The sequence below is a fragment of the Colletotrichum costaricense genome, assembly GCF_030867565.1.
Source record: "Colletotrichum costaricense strain IMI 309622 chromosome Unknown Scaffold_25.1, whole genome shotgun sequence".
Classification (NCBI taxonomy): domain Eukaryota; kingdom Fungi; phylum Ascomycota; class Sordariomycetes; order Glomerellales; family Glomerellaceae; genus Colletotrichum; species Colletotrichum costaricense.
The window spans coordinates 305,383-321,495 of record NW_026848254.1 but is presented as its reverse complement, the minus strand read 5'-3'; the positions used below and the strand labels follow the sequence as shown (position 1 = coordinate 321,495).

The 16,113-nt window shown below is 53.8% G+C and overlaps 6 protein-coding genes across 6 annotated transcripts; 3 read left to right on the top strand and 3 right to left on the bottom strand.

Annotated features, from left to right (window-relative positions):
• Positions 1-1,318: 1,318 nt before the first annotated feature.
• On the bottom strand, positions 1,319-1,714 carry CCOS01_15709 (uncharacterized protein; the record flags this gene model as incomplete). The annotated part of the gene is made up of 1 exon (XM_060463847.1): positions 1,319-1,714. One exon carries the CDS (start codon positions 1,712-1,714, stop codon positions 1,319-1,321), a length of 396 nt encoding a protein of 131 aa, XP_060305602.1.
• A 1,934-nt stretch (positions 1,715-3,648) lies between these two features.
• On the top strand, positions 3,649-4,135 carry CCOS01_15708 (cytochrome c oxidase-assembly factor cox-23; the record flags this gene model as incomplete). Its single annotated transcript, XM_060463846.1, has 4 exons — positions 3,649-3,731; positions 3,791-3,898; positions 3,991-4,018; positions 4,088-4,135. The coding sequence occupies 4 exons, from the start codon at positions 3,649-3,651 to the stop codon at positions 4,133-4,135; spliced, it is 267 nt and encodes an 88-aa protein (XP_060305601.1).
• Positions 4,136-4,679: 544 nt separating this feature from the next.
• On the top strand, positions 4,680-8,134 carry CCOS01_15707 (N-acetyltransferase B complex non catalytic subunit; the record flags this gene model as incomplete). The annotated part of the gene is made up of 8 exons (XM_060463845.1): positions 4,680-4,913; positions 4,974-5,258; positions 5,318-5,398; positions 5,451-5,540; positions 5,589-5,938; positions 5,987-7,116; positions 7,181-7,299; positions 7,349-8,134. The coding sequence occupies 8 exons, from the start codon at positions 4,680-4,682 to the stop codon at positions 8,132-8,134; spliced, it is 3,075 nt and encodes a 1,024-aa protein (XP_060305600.1).
• Positions 8,135-8,459: 325 nt separating this feature from the next.
• CCOS01_15706 (uncharacterized protein) lies at positions 8,460-9,180 on the bottom strand (the record flags this gene model as incomplete). The annotated part of the gene is made up of 3 exons (XM_060463844.1): positions 8,460-8,770; positions 8,836-8,974; positions 9,067-9,180. The coding sequence occupies 3 exons, from the start codon at positions 9,178-9,180 to the stop codon at positions 8,460-8,462; spliced, it is 564 nt and encodes a 187-aa protein (XP_060305599.1).
• A 542-nt stretch (positions 9,181-9,722) lies between these two features.
• On the top strand, positions 9,723-11,147 carry CCOS01_15705 (prenyltransferase and squalene oxidase; the record flags this gene model as incomplete). The annotated part of the gene is made up of 3 exons (XM_060463843.1): positions 9,723-10,437; positions 10,498-10,799; positions 10,875-11,147. The coding sequence occupies 3 exons, from the start codon at positions 9,723-9,725 to the stop codon at positions 11,145-11,147; spliced, it is 1,290 nt and encodes a 429-aa protein (XP_060305598.1).
• Positions 11,148-11,538: 391 nt separating this feature from the next.
• On the bottom strand, positions 11,539-14,555 carry CCOS01_15704 (uncharacterized protein; the record flags this gene model as incomplete). The annotated part of the gene is made up of 4 exons (XM_060463842.1): positions 11,539-14,103; positions 14,180-14,297; positions 14,358-14,386; positions 14,508-14,555. The coding sequence occupies 4 exons, from the start codon at positions 14,553-14,555 to the stop codon at positions 11,539-11,541; spliced, it is 2,760 nt and encodes a 919-aa protein (XP_060305597.1).
• Between the last annotated feature and the right edge of the window lie 1,558 nt (positions 14,556-16,113).

Sequence of the window (16,113 nt, the reverse complement as noted above, 5' to 3'; positions counted from 1 at the left end):
ACAGGGAAAGAATGACACCGATGTGATGATGAAGAAGGAGGAGAACAACAAGATGGTGTCCTGAAGCAGGACGAGGGACTTTTATAAGACGTGTCTATGCTGCTACGGTTGTATGTAATTAGAGCCCCATCCACAACATCTCCCGAGCCGTAGGGTAGGCCAGTAGCCCTTCTTTCCTGCTTCAATCTCGAATCATCTATGCCCATCTCCGACCCAGGCCCATCTAACCGCACTAAGTCGAGGTAGGCAGCCAATCTAGGATTGCATCTCGCCCCCCTCATCGCGCGGCTAGAGCTGGCGATTCCGTCAGTTGCCTAGCAAGACAGCCTGCTAGGGCCCCTGACCACTCCAAGTGGTCTTACACAGTAGTCCGCAATACAAAGTGTTGATGTGGACTCGTGGAGGGCAGGGGTTTGCCCTGGCAGTGCGTATACTTCGATGGAGTCTTTCGTCTCATCCTCCTCTCCTGCCAAGAGCTGCAGGAACGCTGCCAGACGTAGAGAATGAGATGAGGCTAATGGGTCCGTGGGGTGTTCTGCCCGTGGATAACGTGTTGGATCCCGCCAGGCCCTGTCAAGCCCTGCTATTCGGCCGCAACCGAGGATGGATTCATTAATGAAGCCGTTGCGATTAAAGTGAGGATGGGGTCGTGAAACATGCAAACAGGGTGGTAGTGGATCGTGACGAGGCCCCTTGCAGCGGCGCGGCTAACCCAAACAACCTTCTTGGGCCTTGATTCCCGGGGTTGGAGCAACTGGAAGACCCGGTCGAGTGGCCACACCCCCTCCAGGTCTCCGACAGGGGCACCCTCGAAGGGCCATCATTCCCAAGCTGGTCAAGCACTCGCTTGAGAAACATGGTCGAAGAAATGGAGACTTTCTCGTTGGTGGCTGACTGCCTACTGGTGGACTTTGGTGCCACTTGACGGCTTGTCAACTCTGTAATCAGGCTCTTGGGGAGCAGTGGGGAGGTGGCATTAATAAAGTAGAATGCAGAAGGAAGCAGATAATCGCCCAGTTTCAGGTCGTTGATGCACGACGCGGCGCTAGCATCGGCCATCACAAGTTGACCATAACCCTCAGAGCCTCAGAGTGCTACGTTGAATAGCATTGGACCAGTCTTGAGAGGCTAGATCTGAAATTTGACCTGCTTGCCAGATGCCTCCAGTATGGAATCAAAAGGGCTGATGAGAATTGGATACGGAATAATGGCAGAATCATTCGTAAGGGCAGCTCGCCCGCCACGGTAAGGGTACCCAAAGCGCGATCTCCAAGAGATAGGTACTCCGTACATAAGAGTGTGATGGATGAAGCAAAAATCAAGACCTGGGGAATGGGTGGGGAGAGTGGCACAGACAAGAGAAAGGGATCATTGGGAGATCGAGAGAATAGGAGAGAGCAAGAGAGAAAGCAGCGGAGATTATGGCGTGAAAATTGTGTCGGAGCCGGACCCGGACATGCACGTCAACCAATTTAGGGACCAGTCCTGGGAAGCTGGCTGGGACTCCGGGAGCCTTTGTTGAACCGAGCTGAGAAGCCAACCTGATCTGAGACGAACCGTGAGGCCGGTCTCTTGGTAAGTTGGTCCCACCACCAACTTCCGAGCCATAAGGCATGAGCTTCAGCCACTTGACTCGGGGATTGGACGATTGTATTGTGTCCGTGGATGAGGGACGGGAAGTGGAGGTTGAAAAATACTGTGATGATGATGGCATGTATGGTTCAACGATCGTATGTTGCATGATCTTGCTGCGGGCCACAGAACATCATTGCGACTCTGAGGTGTCTACATTGTGCTGGGGGTCCAGTCAAGAGGGCTGGCCGTTGGATAGTCTAGCCGCTACGGCGAGCTAAGCGGCGAGAACCACACTCGCCTGTTTCCCTGTTCGGGTTCCTGGTGCCAGTGGCCGTCGAAGAATTAAACATACGGGCCATCATACTTCGTACAAGAAAGATTCGTCGAAGCGATAGAAGGAAACTGTGGGGGGTTTTGCTACTCGACTGAAGAGCAAACTCGATAAAAAGGGGCCAATTCCTCCCAGGCTGGTATGAAGAGACCAGTGTCCATTTAGGCATGTGGCGGTGGAGATTGAGTACAAGTAGTGTAGAAGAAAACCATGCTGGGTTTGGGAGACGGGCCAACTCGGGGGGCATGGCAAACTCATTTCGCAAGAACCTGGCAGATCCGCCCGATGTTGGTGGTGATGCCTGCTAGCAGGAATGCGGCGGTGCAGGTTTATTGAGTGGCCTGCCGTAGGCATCGGAGTATTTGCGTCCCGTCTGCAATTTTCTCCCGTCCACCGCTCAATTCTTTGCGGTGTGCGTTAATAGGGGGCGGCCGAGGTGAGTAAGGTATGAGTTGTGATTGTGGGAACTTTGGAAGCTCGGAAAGATTCCAGGCCCCGGTTCTGCTGAATAAGGAAAACATCATCCGCGGGATCCGTACACGGGGAGTCGCGGCAGTCCTTTACACGCGACGCACTCATACCCGTACCAAGACTTTCGTATGCCTTCCAGGTTCGAAGTGAGGTGGACGTGTAAGGTATTAATAAGTTGCCAAACCTCTTCAGTCAGCCAAAAACGTAGTGTCACTGTGTCAGTCAAGCTTCGTGCCGGACTAAGACACGGGACCTGACAGCGCTTCTGAACCGAACTTGTGTTAGATTGGCGATTGGTGTGGCTCTCAAAAGCAACGGTGTGTCTCTCTTACAGTTGCCCTCCACATGACGGTTCTTGGCAGCGACAAATAAACAAGGTGTATCTCTCGTGCCGGTGGGTGCCGGTGGGAGGTGGAACTTGGGAGTGGACGTATGGGCAGCGCGGTGGTGTCCAACCAGGGAGAAAAAAAGACCAAAAAGGGGGGATATTGGCAGCTCTGTCCCTATTCCGTGTGTCTGTGTACAAAATGGCGTAATAAGAGGGGGAAAGAGAGATAGGAGGATGGATGCAGGTGGATTATCAACAAAGAAGCATCGTGGACACGTACTATTGTCGACGTGGAAAAAGAGGGACGAATGTGGTCAAAATAAACACCATGCACAAGAGCACCACTTGTTATCCAGAAAAGCGGTTTACGGATACCTTAACGATAGAGTTATAGAAAACCTTGAACTCTATTGAGGAAAGACCTCTGTTTGTCGGCAAAATCGGCCAGGCACGGCAGGCGTTGCCGGATTCCCACCCTTTAACGCAGTATTTGTCGACGGCAAAAATGAGCCGGTGCGTGGACACTGGGCAGTCAATCATAGAAGCGGATCTTAAGGTTCTCTCGTTGCTGGGCATTGCCCTGTGCTCGCTTCAAATCGCATTCTGCTGCTCATTGCACTTAGGCTTTTTTCCCGTTTCTTCTTCTTGGCAGCCGGGGGGATATTCACTTATTCTTGCCTTAGTCAGCGAATGGGCGATTGGAGAAAGGTCATCATAGATGCCTTAAAATAGAACCCCAAGTCGCCAGGCACAAAACAGCTCTTATCTTATCGCAACCAGAACCATCTCCAATCGTAACGTCACCGACGCAAATGTTCGTCGCGTACCGCCAACACCAATTCCCGGCGCATCGCACCTTCAATCGTTCCACGAACTGACCGAAAATAACCGAATATCACACCCCGAAAATCCTGCGGAATTCGAAAGAATACCTTCTATCGAAATGTCGGAACCTCAGAAGCCTGCGACGGCCGCACCCGAAAAGGTCGACGAGACCTACACCGAGAGCAAGGCCAAGTTTGAAGGGTAGGCCGGCCTGCGTGTCAGGTTCAACTTCGTGACAATCGCTCAAACATATTGCGTAGGAAGGCGAAGAGCGAGTACTTTGATCCTTGTCAAGAGCTTGCGCAGAAGAGCATTAAATGCCTGCACCGGAATGGGGGAGACAGGGCCATGTGCGGAGATTACTTTCAGTAAGTGGGAGTTGCTACCTTTTCTCTGTTGTTCAAGGCTCTTGGCCGCCTTCTGAGCTGCGCGAGAATACTGGACTGACTTGATATCCCAGAGCATACCGAGATTGCAAGAAGGCTTGGGTACGCTACCTTCCCTCCTCATTCCGTTGGCGCAGCTAGCCGTATTCTCAGACACTAATTCCATAGTAGTTCGACAAGCTCAAGGCAGACCGAAAGGCGCAGGGTGCTTGGTGGTGATGTGAATGGGTGTAAACGACGTTCGCCAATGCCGATATGATACCGAGACGATCCGAACCGAATCTAGTCGACAAACTTTTTGCGGGTGCAAGAAGATACGACATTGTACATTTTGTAAAACAACATGCATGCATGGAAAGGAGTATTCATGTGTATGAGTAATTCGGTCATGTTTCAAGATAGATACCAGCTCTTCTCTTTGTGTCTCGATGGCTACCCTTAGACCAAATCTGCCATGTGTCTGCAGGCTAAGGTATCCAAGTCCAGGTAGTGCCCTGTAGAGACTTAGTTACTGCATGCTCGACAACGTGCGGAAGATGCGCCTCGTTTGATGATAGATTATGTGTCCCATCCAGTAGTCGACATGTCTCACTAGAAACCATAGCCAGCCCCGATCCGGGCTTGGAGGTTAATCGGCAACGTCGGTCGGATCGGCGTCGGGCTATCGGGAGGAACGCGGCCGGCCAACGGCGCCGGAACCCCAAACGTGGGGGGTCGGCATTTCGGGAAGAGTATTTACCCGAGCAACCAATCAAGCAACACAATGCCCATCCCTAAACGTCTCACAAGCTCCTGCTGCACTCTTACAGCACAGTGCCCCTCCAAGCTAATTCTGCCCCGCCATCCGATCAGAAGCATCACCATGTCCTGGAACCGGCCTCAGCTGAGGAGCGGCACCGATCTGCAGCTGCAGTCGGCTTTCAATGACGGACAATGGGCCAACGCCATCCGTCTCGCGGAGCAGCGATTCCGGACCTTCAAGGATCCTTATTTTGAGGTTTGCTCTCACCTCACCGCCGAATGTGAAACCTAAAATAGAACTAACCACATCATTCAGGCTGTGAAAATATGCGCAGAAAGTCAGTTGGACTCACCGTTGGAGAAGGCATCGCCCTTCATTGCTATCCGCAAGCTGGTTCAGGATCCGACTGCCGTGAGAGATCCTGACACTTTGGAGTTGCTTGAGTGGGCTTCAGAGGAGTTTATTGAGGACCGAGACTTTTCCGAGACCTTTGGCCCCCTGAAGCTGCGCTACGTCAAAGCCAAGCCCAAGGACAAAAATGGTGGTACGAGATGCTTGGAGTCATGTCTGCTACACTGGGATCTGGTCAGCGCGCAGCAAGTGAGTTCATCTCTGTCCTGAGCCCATGAAGGATTGAAGATGCTGATGCAGGCAAACAGATTGCAGCAGTGCTCGACAAGTCATTCCCTCAAGAAAGGAGCTTCCTTTTCTGGAACATCGCCATTACGCATCTGCTAGCAGTGAGTTCTTGATACCCTCTAAACGCCAAGAAGCACGCTAATTCTGTGTGAGACCAATGAGCAATGTCCAGCTGGAAAGAAGCAGCTCTATGGCATGCTCGCTCTGAAGCAAATGCAGCGTGCCGCGCAATTCGCAGAACAGGTAAGATTGGTGGCAGTAATTCATGATGGCGGCTAATCTAGCTGATAGAGCGGTGCCGAGAAGAACGGCGAAGTCTCCGACCGAGCCATCAAGACGGAAGAAGAGATCCTTCTCTTCTACCGCATTCTCGAGGCTCATGCTTCTACGGCTGAATGGGAGGCGGCTCTGAAGGGCCCAACCCTCAACCCTGTCTACCAATTCAGGAAAGGACGCAAAGACTTGTTTTTACAAGCAATAGAAGTTCTCGAGCGGAAGGGACAGTGGAAAACTGTCTACGACCTATGCAAGGACTGCCTGTCAACGACAGACGAAAACCAGAAATTGAGCCTCCTCGCCTGTGACTATGCGGTGTGGAAGAAATTCCTCAATGCCGCTGGCCAGATAGGACAGACCCAAGAGTAAGTTGGACACCTTTGATTGATGACAACTTTGGCTGATGGTAGCAGGGCTTCGACCGAGGTTTCCGAACTCATTAACCGCTTCCTGACTCAAGAGGGTGTACGATCCATCTATAAGCGCAACGTCCGTCTGGCCAAGGTTGAAGCAGCTTTTCTCTTCCCCAAGAGCACGCAGTCTAGCTCTGATGCCGCATCGAATGAATTCGAGGAATTGCGCCAATACATTGAGGTTGAGTGCGAATCGCCCGCCTGTTTCGACGACGTCAGGGGCTTTGTCGAGCGGTTGCCACCACAGGAGATCAAAGCACTGGCATACGAATTCCTCATTGGATTGTCAGAAGAGTCTCAGGACTCCGCGAGATCAGCATCTGTGAAGGCGCTTGCGTACAAGCTGCAGTACCTCGGACTATCTTCACCCAAGACCCTCGTTCGTGTCCCGAATGAGGATGTAAAGAAACCAAATGATTGGAAGTGTATAACTTGCAACACCACCAACAAGTCATCTACCTGCACCACCTGCGTCAAAAAACTCCTGGAATCGACCTTGACTTTGTACTCCTCTCTCCTCAACTCTACTGAAATAGGCCACCTCGATTGTGTCCCGGAACTTGCTATCCTTGCAGCATCATGCTGTGTGAGGCTGAGCGGCGCGCACGAGCGTGGTATCGACAACCCTACCTCTCTTTCAAAGAACGGTAGACCTGACCGCTTGCTTCAAGCTGCCCTCATCATCGAAGACCAGCTCACCAGAACACCAAAGCACACCCGACTCACGTTGGTCCTGGTGCGCATCTATCTTGTACTTGGATGTGCTTCTCGTGCTCGCGAAGTGTGGGATACCGCAGACGTGAAGCGTACTATTATTGATTCGCTTGGCCCCTACTTCTTTGACCGTCTGGCAACCATTGCGCCCACTTTAATTCTACCGCCAAATAGACCTGAAAGAGGGCTGATGCAGGGACTGAAATCCCACTACCGGGCGTCTCTCAAGCTGAGAATGCCTAGAAGGCTGGCTGATGCTTTCGAGGCCGAGAGCTACACTGCTATTCTCGATATCCCTAGCTACACCGAGCGGCTGAGGTCAAGCTGCACCCTGGTGATGGGATATGTGGAGGAGTCTCAAGCTGCTCGAGCGCTGGATATCCGCAGCGACTCGATCTTTGAAGAACCGGCGGTTGGTAAGTCATGACTAGGCTAACTTGGTTCCCTACGTCGATCCCTCGTGCTGACTATTATTCGTAGAGGAAGTCACCGACAACTCTGTGCTGAACGAAGTCATCGACTACGGATCTGTGCCTAACTTCGAAGCTGCCTCGGGCCGCCCGATATACGACGTCCTGCGGCTAGGCCCTGATCCATCGGTATGTCCCCTTCTACTGTACTAGGTACCATTTCTAACGTCTCATCCAGAACCTGCGTTCCCACTTAGCCCTCGCCGCAGAAAAGTTCTTTGAGGTTATGACCTTCAAGCCCGCATCGTCTTACAAAGTGGCCAACGTTGCGCAGACGACCGCTGCAGAACTGGCCTTCGTCCTGGAATCCCTTCAGAGGTTGGGCAACACCTTCAGCAGATTCCTCCACACTCGCGGAAAGAATCTCACTCAACAGGAGGAAACCTACTACGAAGTCGTTTCACTTCTGATCACCCTGATTCCCCTCTCCGTCTCCGCCAGTCGCAGCCCACCACCTCCCGAGCTTCTGGCAAGCATTGTGTCCGCGATCAAGTCTGGCCTGGAGGTTCTTCGCGCGCAAGCGCTATCGACGCCAGCTGATGCAGAAGGGTCCAAGACACTAATGATGCTGGGTTCACTCCACGGTCTGTCGATTCTTCGCGACGCTGCCGCCGCCGTGAAGCTAGCGACGTCTTACATAGTGACTTTCAATGACCGTGAGAAGGAGAGGGACCGTTCCGGGCAGAGTAACGTGCCCAAGGACGTGATGGCGCAAGTCAAGGCTCTCGAGAATGCGGCTAGCACTGCCTTCACGGAAGGCAAGGCACGGGTGGCTCTCCTGAAGCAGGAAAGCAACACGCTGAATGCGAAACTGGGCTCTTGGACGTTTGAGACGGATTCTGGGGACGACTTGTCAAAACAGATACGCGAGGTGGCAGGTTCTCACGTTGGTGTTTGGTCACAGCGGGTGACCGATAGCTGGCGGACGAACGTGAAGGGTTGGGAATCGGTGCGATGGGAGTAGACGGCTCATTGCATTCATGATGTAGCCTATACCAACTCAATATTTTGTTTCAAATTACCTAGAGTAGGAGGCTATCACTCATAAGCTCGGGAGCCCAAAAATAGAAAACCGTCATGTCGCACATCAAATGATTATTACGCCGAGTATGCCCTTTTTCGTAGCGCCTGCCATCCCAAAACTCCACGCAATGCTAAAGGGGCCACGCAAGCGGCCCGGGCCTTCCGGTAGCGCGGAAGCATATTCGTCTGATCGCTCCCGTGGTTGGGTGAACGCAACGCTTCAATGCCTCCAGCGAACGGCTTAGTACACTCGATAAGCCTGTCGCTCAGTTGTACCCTGACTGACTTCCTCTCCTCTTGTGTTGGTTCTTACGCTGGAACTCTTCCTGCTCCTCGCGCAGGGTCATCCAGACCCAGAACCAGCATAACATCTCGAGGAAGGCAAAGGTCAAGAACACACGGTTCTTGAGGCCGTCACCGCCCCAAGTCGAAGGTGTATAGCGCGGATTATTCGACTGGACGGAGGGATGGGCGAAGCGACTGCCGCCTTTCGAGGTTCCGCCATAAAGGGGGGATGAAGGGCCGAAGAGGAAGGTGTAGAGGACAAAACCGAAGGACATGACCATACGAGTTGGTGCTATGATTGGGTTGTGAGAAACTGCTTCGAACTACCAGCATAAGAAGGAAAAGCACGTTGCTTACCCTGTGTTCCCCAGTGGTAGATCAACCAGACTTCTTCGGGCATGCTGAGGGTAACGAGGTCGCTGATGCCTAGTATCCCGAGCACGGCAGCGAGGAAAGCGAGGGCGGGAGACCTGTTTTCGAAGCTTCGCGCATGGGGCTAAAGAGGAGATGTTAGCGCTCGACCTTGTTACGAATGGACCATGAAGTGAAGCTTTGGAGACTTGCCATGCCCATCGACTCGCCCAGCACGTACACCATCGCCTGGTCTGCGATGGTCGCCGGGTTCGTCAGAAAGAAGTATGCGAGGGTGACATGGAAGAGGGAGAGGGAGGTAATGATTGTTTTCGCTGATATGATCGCCATAGTTACGGTTCCTTGCGATGCGCTGTATTCATCAAGGTGAGGGAACTAAAGCAAGCTCGTTGAGAAAGAGAGGGGGACAATTGACGTCGCAGTCGTAGGCGCAGTCGCGTCGGACAAGAAAAGAAATGGACCACCAGTCCAGCGCATGTCTTATCAGCAAGCAAACGAAGCGAAGTACCCAGGTAACCCTGTGGCTGCGAGGCTTATCGATCTGGAGCTTCTCATTCGTCCCATCTATTGAGACGGGGCGAGGCTCCAGCGCCGTTCAGCGGTCTTCTAGTGGACCTCCTCCCTGCTAGCGCTTTCGTTCTTTCCAGCAGCTCGCTGAGCTAAACCTGCTTAAGCTGAAGGTGCAGCTTTGGTGGGGGGTGGGGTCCGTTCCTGATTGTGTCCTATGCTGGCCTGGGGGTTGAGGTGGGATGAAAGGTCCTGCAAACCATCGGGGGATTTTGTTCACTTGACCAAACGTCCCGGAGCTAGGTAACAAACCCCACCAACACTCTTCCCACCCGACTGCGATCCTCGAATCCATCACGGCCAAGATGGCAGCCGACACAGTCATGCCGCTCGAGAAAGCGAGGCACATCAAATACTGGCAACGCTGCCACAAGACCTTCCTCCCGCACCAGTATACGTCGTCCGACAGCACGCGCATAGCTCTCAGCTTCTTCATCCTCGCCGCCCTCGACATACTCTCCCCCTCCGAGCCGACCAAGGATGCCCCCCATCTCCTCACATCCGCCGACCGAGCTGCCGCGCGCAAGTTCGTTCTGGGTCTCTACCACCCCGGCGGCGGCTTCTGCGGCTCTCCGAACCATGCTCTGCCAAGCGACTTATACGCCGGCTGGGACTTTGAAAAGGCAACGCCTAAAACGAGGAATGCGAGCTCGGCGAATCTGGCCTCGACATACTTTGCGCTGTTGATCTTGGCCATTGTCGCGGACGGGCCAGAGGAAGCCAAGAGCGCCTTTGCGGGCGTGGATCGCGTTGCGACGTTGCGGTGGTTGAGGCGGCTGCAGAGGACCGATGGCAGCTTTGGCGAGCTCGTGCTGGACGACGGGGCCATTGCTGGCGGGAGGGACATGCGGCTATGCTTTCTGGCCGCCACGATACGGTGGGCTTTACGGAGCGATGCCAAGGAGGGAGACGAGGACTGGGTGGAGGACATTGACGTTGATGGCCTCGTTCGGCACATCCGCCAAGGACAGACCTATGACGGTGGAGTCGCTGAGAGCTCCCATGCAAACGAGTCTCATGGTACGCTCCTGCTACAATGGTGATGATGCTGAATACGTGAAGCTGATATGAGGTTTGAAGCTGGCTACGCATGGTGCGCCGTCAGCGCGCTGGTCCTCCTCGACCGACCCCCAGACCAGAGTGGAACTCCACACGACAGCCAGATACTTCGGCAAGGCGTCCCTGATGCGTCCCTGTTGGTCAAGTTCCTGGTGTACCGCCAGTTCGAGTACCTCGAGAAAGAAGACGACTCGGACGATCCTGACCATGCCAACTTCGCGCTGCCCGCGTCGTTGAGCGAGCTGACATTGGATCCAAACCTGCGCTTCGTTGGGTTCAATGGAAGGTGTAACAAGGTCGCGGACACATGCTATTGCTGGTGGGTAGGAGGGACACTACAGGTACAAGGAATATAGATTGTCGACTGCCAAGGGCCACGGTTTGCTGACGTTTTTAAGATGCTTGGCCACACCGATCTCATTGACGCCGAGCCGTCACGACGCTTCATCACCAAAAAAACACAGCATCTCATCGGTGGGTTCTCTAAGTATCCTGGAGGCCCGCCAGACATTTTCCACGGATTCCTTGGCCTAGCTGCACTCGCCATCATGGGAGACGCAGACCTAAAGCCATTCGATGCGTCCGTATGCGCGACAGACGCGACTATGCGTAATATCATATTTGCGAGAAACGGGCTCATCGAGACTACCAAGGCCACCAAGAAGACCTGAACTTGATAGACGCTATATCTCGGCGTAATGTGATCTACTTGCGCGCATTCGCTGACGGGAGGCTGGGAACTAAGGCAAAGCACAATGACAGAATAACAGCGAGGTTTAGACATGATTATAGAGAAATACATCAAGCGTTGACTCGAGGTTTTATCTTCACTGCAAAAGAAATATCAACACCCTTTGTTTGGTACAAGGTATCCTCTAAGTATAGTACAAGTCGCCAAAAGGGGAATATACAGAAAAGAAAAAAAAAAACACTATGAAAGCTTTTGCCTGGACTCGTTCCTTGGAGCGTGTTTGATCAAACTCGCAGTAAACATTGTATTTGAGGAGAAAAAAGTGGCCATCATCCTCCTTGATGGACGGCAGAAAGGGTAGTTGGGGTTGATCATGTCGGGACAGGGGCGGCTGATGCTTTTGGCGTTACCGGAGGAGCATCTTCCTCCTTCTCCTCCGCCTGCTCTGCTAGTGCCTCTGTCTCGCTGTCTTCAATAATTTGCTCCTCGATGCGCTCTCCTGGCCCCCCAACAACGGGGCTGAAAGCGTCAACCTCCTCGATTTCTTCTTCCGCTTCTTCGCCTTCTTCCTCTTCCTGGATGGGAGCTTCGCCCGACCGTCGTCCGAGCCCAGAAGCACTTGCACTGCGTGAATGGTTGGAACTTGTGCTTCGCGAGCTGCCGCCCCCTCCTCCGCCACCGCCTGCGCTGCCACCTCCGCCAAAGGCCAGCATCGGACCCTTGAAGATGTTCCGCTTTCGCTTGGCAAATTGGATGCCCCCTCCCAGGGCAAAGGGATTAGGCGAGCCTGGAGCCTGCATTCCTGATGTTACCGGTGGGGGAGGCATGCCCTCATTGAATAGAGCAAGGGGAGCCGGGGGACCTGGCCCTCGAACTAGACGGATATTCGACGGGAAGGCGGTCGCGGTGGGAGTCGCTGGAAGAACTTTGACAGAGTGATGAGGCGACTGCCCGCGCTGGAGAGTGTTCTTGGACATGGAAGTCGAGACCGATCCGTTTGAGCTTGTTGATGAAGCTTTGGAATGAGAGTGATGATGATGAGGCATCGAACGAATGGACGAGACCGATGAAGAAGTGGACTTTCGGCCCCTCAACCCTGCCGAAGAGCGCCGCATCGTAGTTCGTGGGGTCATGGGAGACGGCGACAGCGATTGTCGCTTGTAAGATGTTGTGATCCGGGACGGTACCCGCGTGGGGACAGAGCCTGCACCAGAGGCCGGACTGCTGAAGCCTCCAGATCCTCCGTGACTTGGCAGTGCCTTGTTGGCATGGCCATTAGCCACTACGCCACGAGGCAATCCGGCCTTTCCTTGAGGTACGCCAGCATCCGTTGTTGGGTACTTGCTCGTCTGCGGCCGAGGACTCGTGTCCTTGGAGTGTTTACTGCTGCTGCCGGCAACACTGCCGTTTTTATCGACCAGGTTAGGCGTTGAGTGACTCCCTCTCTTATTCGCGTGCCGTCCCCTACGGGTGTTCTCGAAGAACCAGTGTGTCCAGTTCTTCCAATGCGCAATGATGGCCTGTGAGGGCTTCTTGCGAACCTTTTGTTGTTGTTCAGGTGGTCGCTCTGGCGTCCCGTTAGCCGCCAAAGCTTCCGAAGTGGTCACTAGATGAAGGGTCGAACCCCGAGATCGTGCGCTGCGGATCACGCCCTCCTTAGGGGGCGGAACCGGGCGACGATGTCTAGACGTACTGGCAGACCGGATTGAGTCCTTATCGATTGGTGGAGGTGGTTCCTCTGTATCGGGACTTCCGTTTTCCTTGCTGTGCTCGGGCAGGCCGGGCAAGTCCCCCAAGTCGGCGTAATGCGCGCTTCTTCTCTCTGACCGGCCTCTTGTCCGTGGTGTGATAGGGCCGTCTTCAAGTCTGATGAAGCGGTTTGTCAGCCCGCCGTCCTCATCGACCTCTTGCAACACAGGCGCAATCCGCTCGAGTCTGCTGGATGCGGCGGACAGACGGCGCAAGCTCCTATTCTCGGCCTCTCTTTCCCGTCGTTTCCTCTCTCGTCTCTTGACTTTCCGCTGCTCCTTTTCAATGAGCAGCGTCCACCAGCCAGCCAAAGCGTCACAGCGCTGCGCAAGCACGCTTTCGATGACGGAGTCAATATCGACACCCGCTCCCCGCATGCGCTGAAGAGTCTCCTTCTCTAGATGCGTTGAAAAAGGCGGAGGCCTTTGCAGTTTTAGGATCGCTTGTTGTGCTGGGGAATGTTCGGCAAGGAAAGGATTGGTGAGGATGTCGGGGAGGGAGGGTCGGAGTAGGGGTCGCTTAGAGAGCAAAGACTTGAGTAACGGAATGGCGGCAGTTGGGAGATGGTCGGGGAACTTCGGTTCCTCGCTGAGGATCTTTGTACGTGTAACGTTGTCGTCGTCATCGTCGAACGGTAGCTCTCCGCATAGTAGGGCATATAGGATAACGCCAAGACTCCAGACATCGACCTTTTCTCCAGCGTACTTTTCGCCTTTCAGCATTTCGGGTGCCGAGTAGCATATTGTGCCGCAGAATGTCTGCAAATAGTTCGCTTTCCCCTCGTATTCTCTCGTGAAACCAAAATCTACAAGCTTGACGTTTTCGTGCTTGTCGAACAGGATGTTTTCCAGCTTGAGGTCGCGGTGGACACATGATTGTTGATGTACGTATGCGACAGCGCCAACGAGTTGGGCAAAAATCTTCTGGACTTTGTGGACGGGAAGAGGGCCATGTTCGAGGAGGTAGTTGTAAAGCTCGTCGCCTATCGAGTCTTTGTCAATTATCGTTTCTGTATCAGCAATAAAACGATAAAGCCTACCAGCACAGTATTCCAACACCAGCCACACCAGATTCTCCGTGACTATGACCTCGTACAACCTGGCAATATGTGGATGGACGAATTGTCGATGGTGATGTATTTCGCGTGCGAGATTCGAGTCGCCTTTATTTGCGGATTTGAGGACGACCTATACCCCAGTCAATGAGTATAACCAGCCCAGACTCGACAGTATTGTCCCAGCACGCATGTCGGCCGTTGCCTACCTTGGAGCCATTGGTGAGCTTGTGGGAGGCCAAGTAAACCTTGCCAAAGGAACCCTTTCCGATGAGACGACCGAGAGTGTAGTTGCCGACGGAGCTGAGGTCTTTGTTGGAGAACTCGCTGGAAGCAGCAGAGGTTAGCCTAGGATTCACACCGGAGCGGGCGGATAGTGGAACTCACTCGAGGAGCTCCTGGTACGAGCGAGCAAGCTGTCATAGTAGTATTAGCCAAATGGCCGACTTGGTGGAACACGACGCAGGGCGATTGGGAGGACTGCGAAACAAAAGGATGGGTGGCATGATGGATAGTGGTATTTTTTGGGCGACGCACCTTGGCCTTGCGACCCAGGGCCTCAGCGTTTCCTCTGTTGGCCTGCATCCCTCCGCAAGGCGATGACCAGGCACGTCAAAGCCGACCGAAGCGAAGCCGGGCAAAGTGGGCGGACGGGCTCAGGCGAGACTCGACAGACTTATGGAATGGGGGTTTGGGTCCAGGCAAGCGTGAGGAGGTTTAGGATCGACTTTCGGGAGCCCACGGTGGCGCGCAAAGAGTGCAAGCTGCATCTAGAAGGGACAAGATGGGCGGAACGGATCGAATGGGCCTGCGAGGAGTCGAGTGCGCGTGGGAAAGATCGGTGGAAGGGATCACGGGGTAGCAATTGAAGCTGTTGGTGAGCGCAAGTTGAGGTTGGTAGCTCCAGGATCGTGGAATGCAATGGCTGGGGAAGTTTGCTGGGTTCACGAACGGCCCCTGTCTGCAAAGGTAGTGTACCACCGCAGGCGGTGCTCATCAATCGGTTGCTGGATTGCTGCTAAGGAGCGTTAGGTATGGCGAGCGAGAAGTGAGGACGGGGAACGAAACAGACCAGGTACCTGGGGGAGGTACCCCCATTTCAGCGCTCCAATCCAACTGCGTCCCAGAGCGGCAAGGAGCAGCGGCCAAGTGGGTCGCCCAGCGGTGGACACACGACCAAAGGCACATCACCTCGAGTAGATATCTACGTACCTTGATACATACTAAGGAATCCTTGGTAGGCACCTCAAGACGAGGAAAGAGTCGCAACATTTACATAAATGATAAGGTAAAATCCTGGTGGGGTGCAGACTGGAACTCGATGTCCACTGAGTTTGCCCAAGATTGGCAGATCCGGGGAAAGAGCGGGCGGACCTTTTCCCTCAGCGGCGTGGAATTCTGCAAAGGTAAGGAATATCTAGCACTGCCAACTGCCATTGAACTCCCCAGATTGGACACTCCCGTCTACGCACCCCCGTATCTCGTTCTTGACTGGGCTTTAGTCATTGGTTTACAGTGCCTCGGACCGCCTGGATTAACCATTAAAGACAGCTGTGCTCAGCGTCATTACCTAGGTACAAGAAGGATAGTATTTGGCCGTTTGCAAATAAGAGATGGTCACGTTGGCCACATCTTAGAACGTTTCGTTTCAGTCGCTTTGCACAGATTGCAACAAGAGCTTTGATACTACCGGTAGAGGCTGGTTAAGGTAGACTAAGTACCTAAGATGGGCGGCTCATAATTAGGTAGGTACCTAAAACCAGGCACATTGCTTGCTACCACTCATGATATTCTTCACCATTGGGAGCCTGACGCGGGAGAAACAGCACCTCAGCTAGACGGCAGCCGTGCAGTCAAGTGGATTGCGAGCACTCCAGTATCCAAATGTGTGTAAGCATCACTATCCCCAAGTCTACCTCGTTTGTCTGAGACGCTCGCTGAGACTGCACTGTTGAGGCTCTCTCCCCCCACCGCCATCTCATTGGATCGAGGGACCAACCTGGAAAGCTTGGATCATCTCCCGCCCCTGCGGGAACATGGGGGTGGCTGACGGGGAACAGTCCGTGCTCGTGGCTGGAGCCAATGACGGGAGCTTGGGATGGAATGACCTCATTCTCAGACCTCGCACCTCAGCCTGCACTCT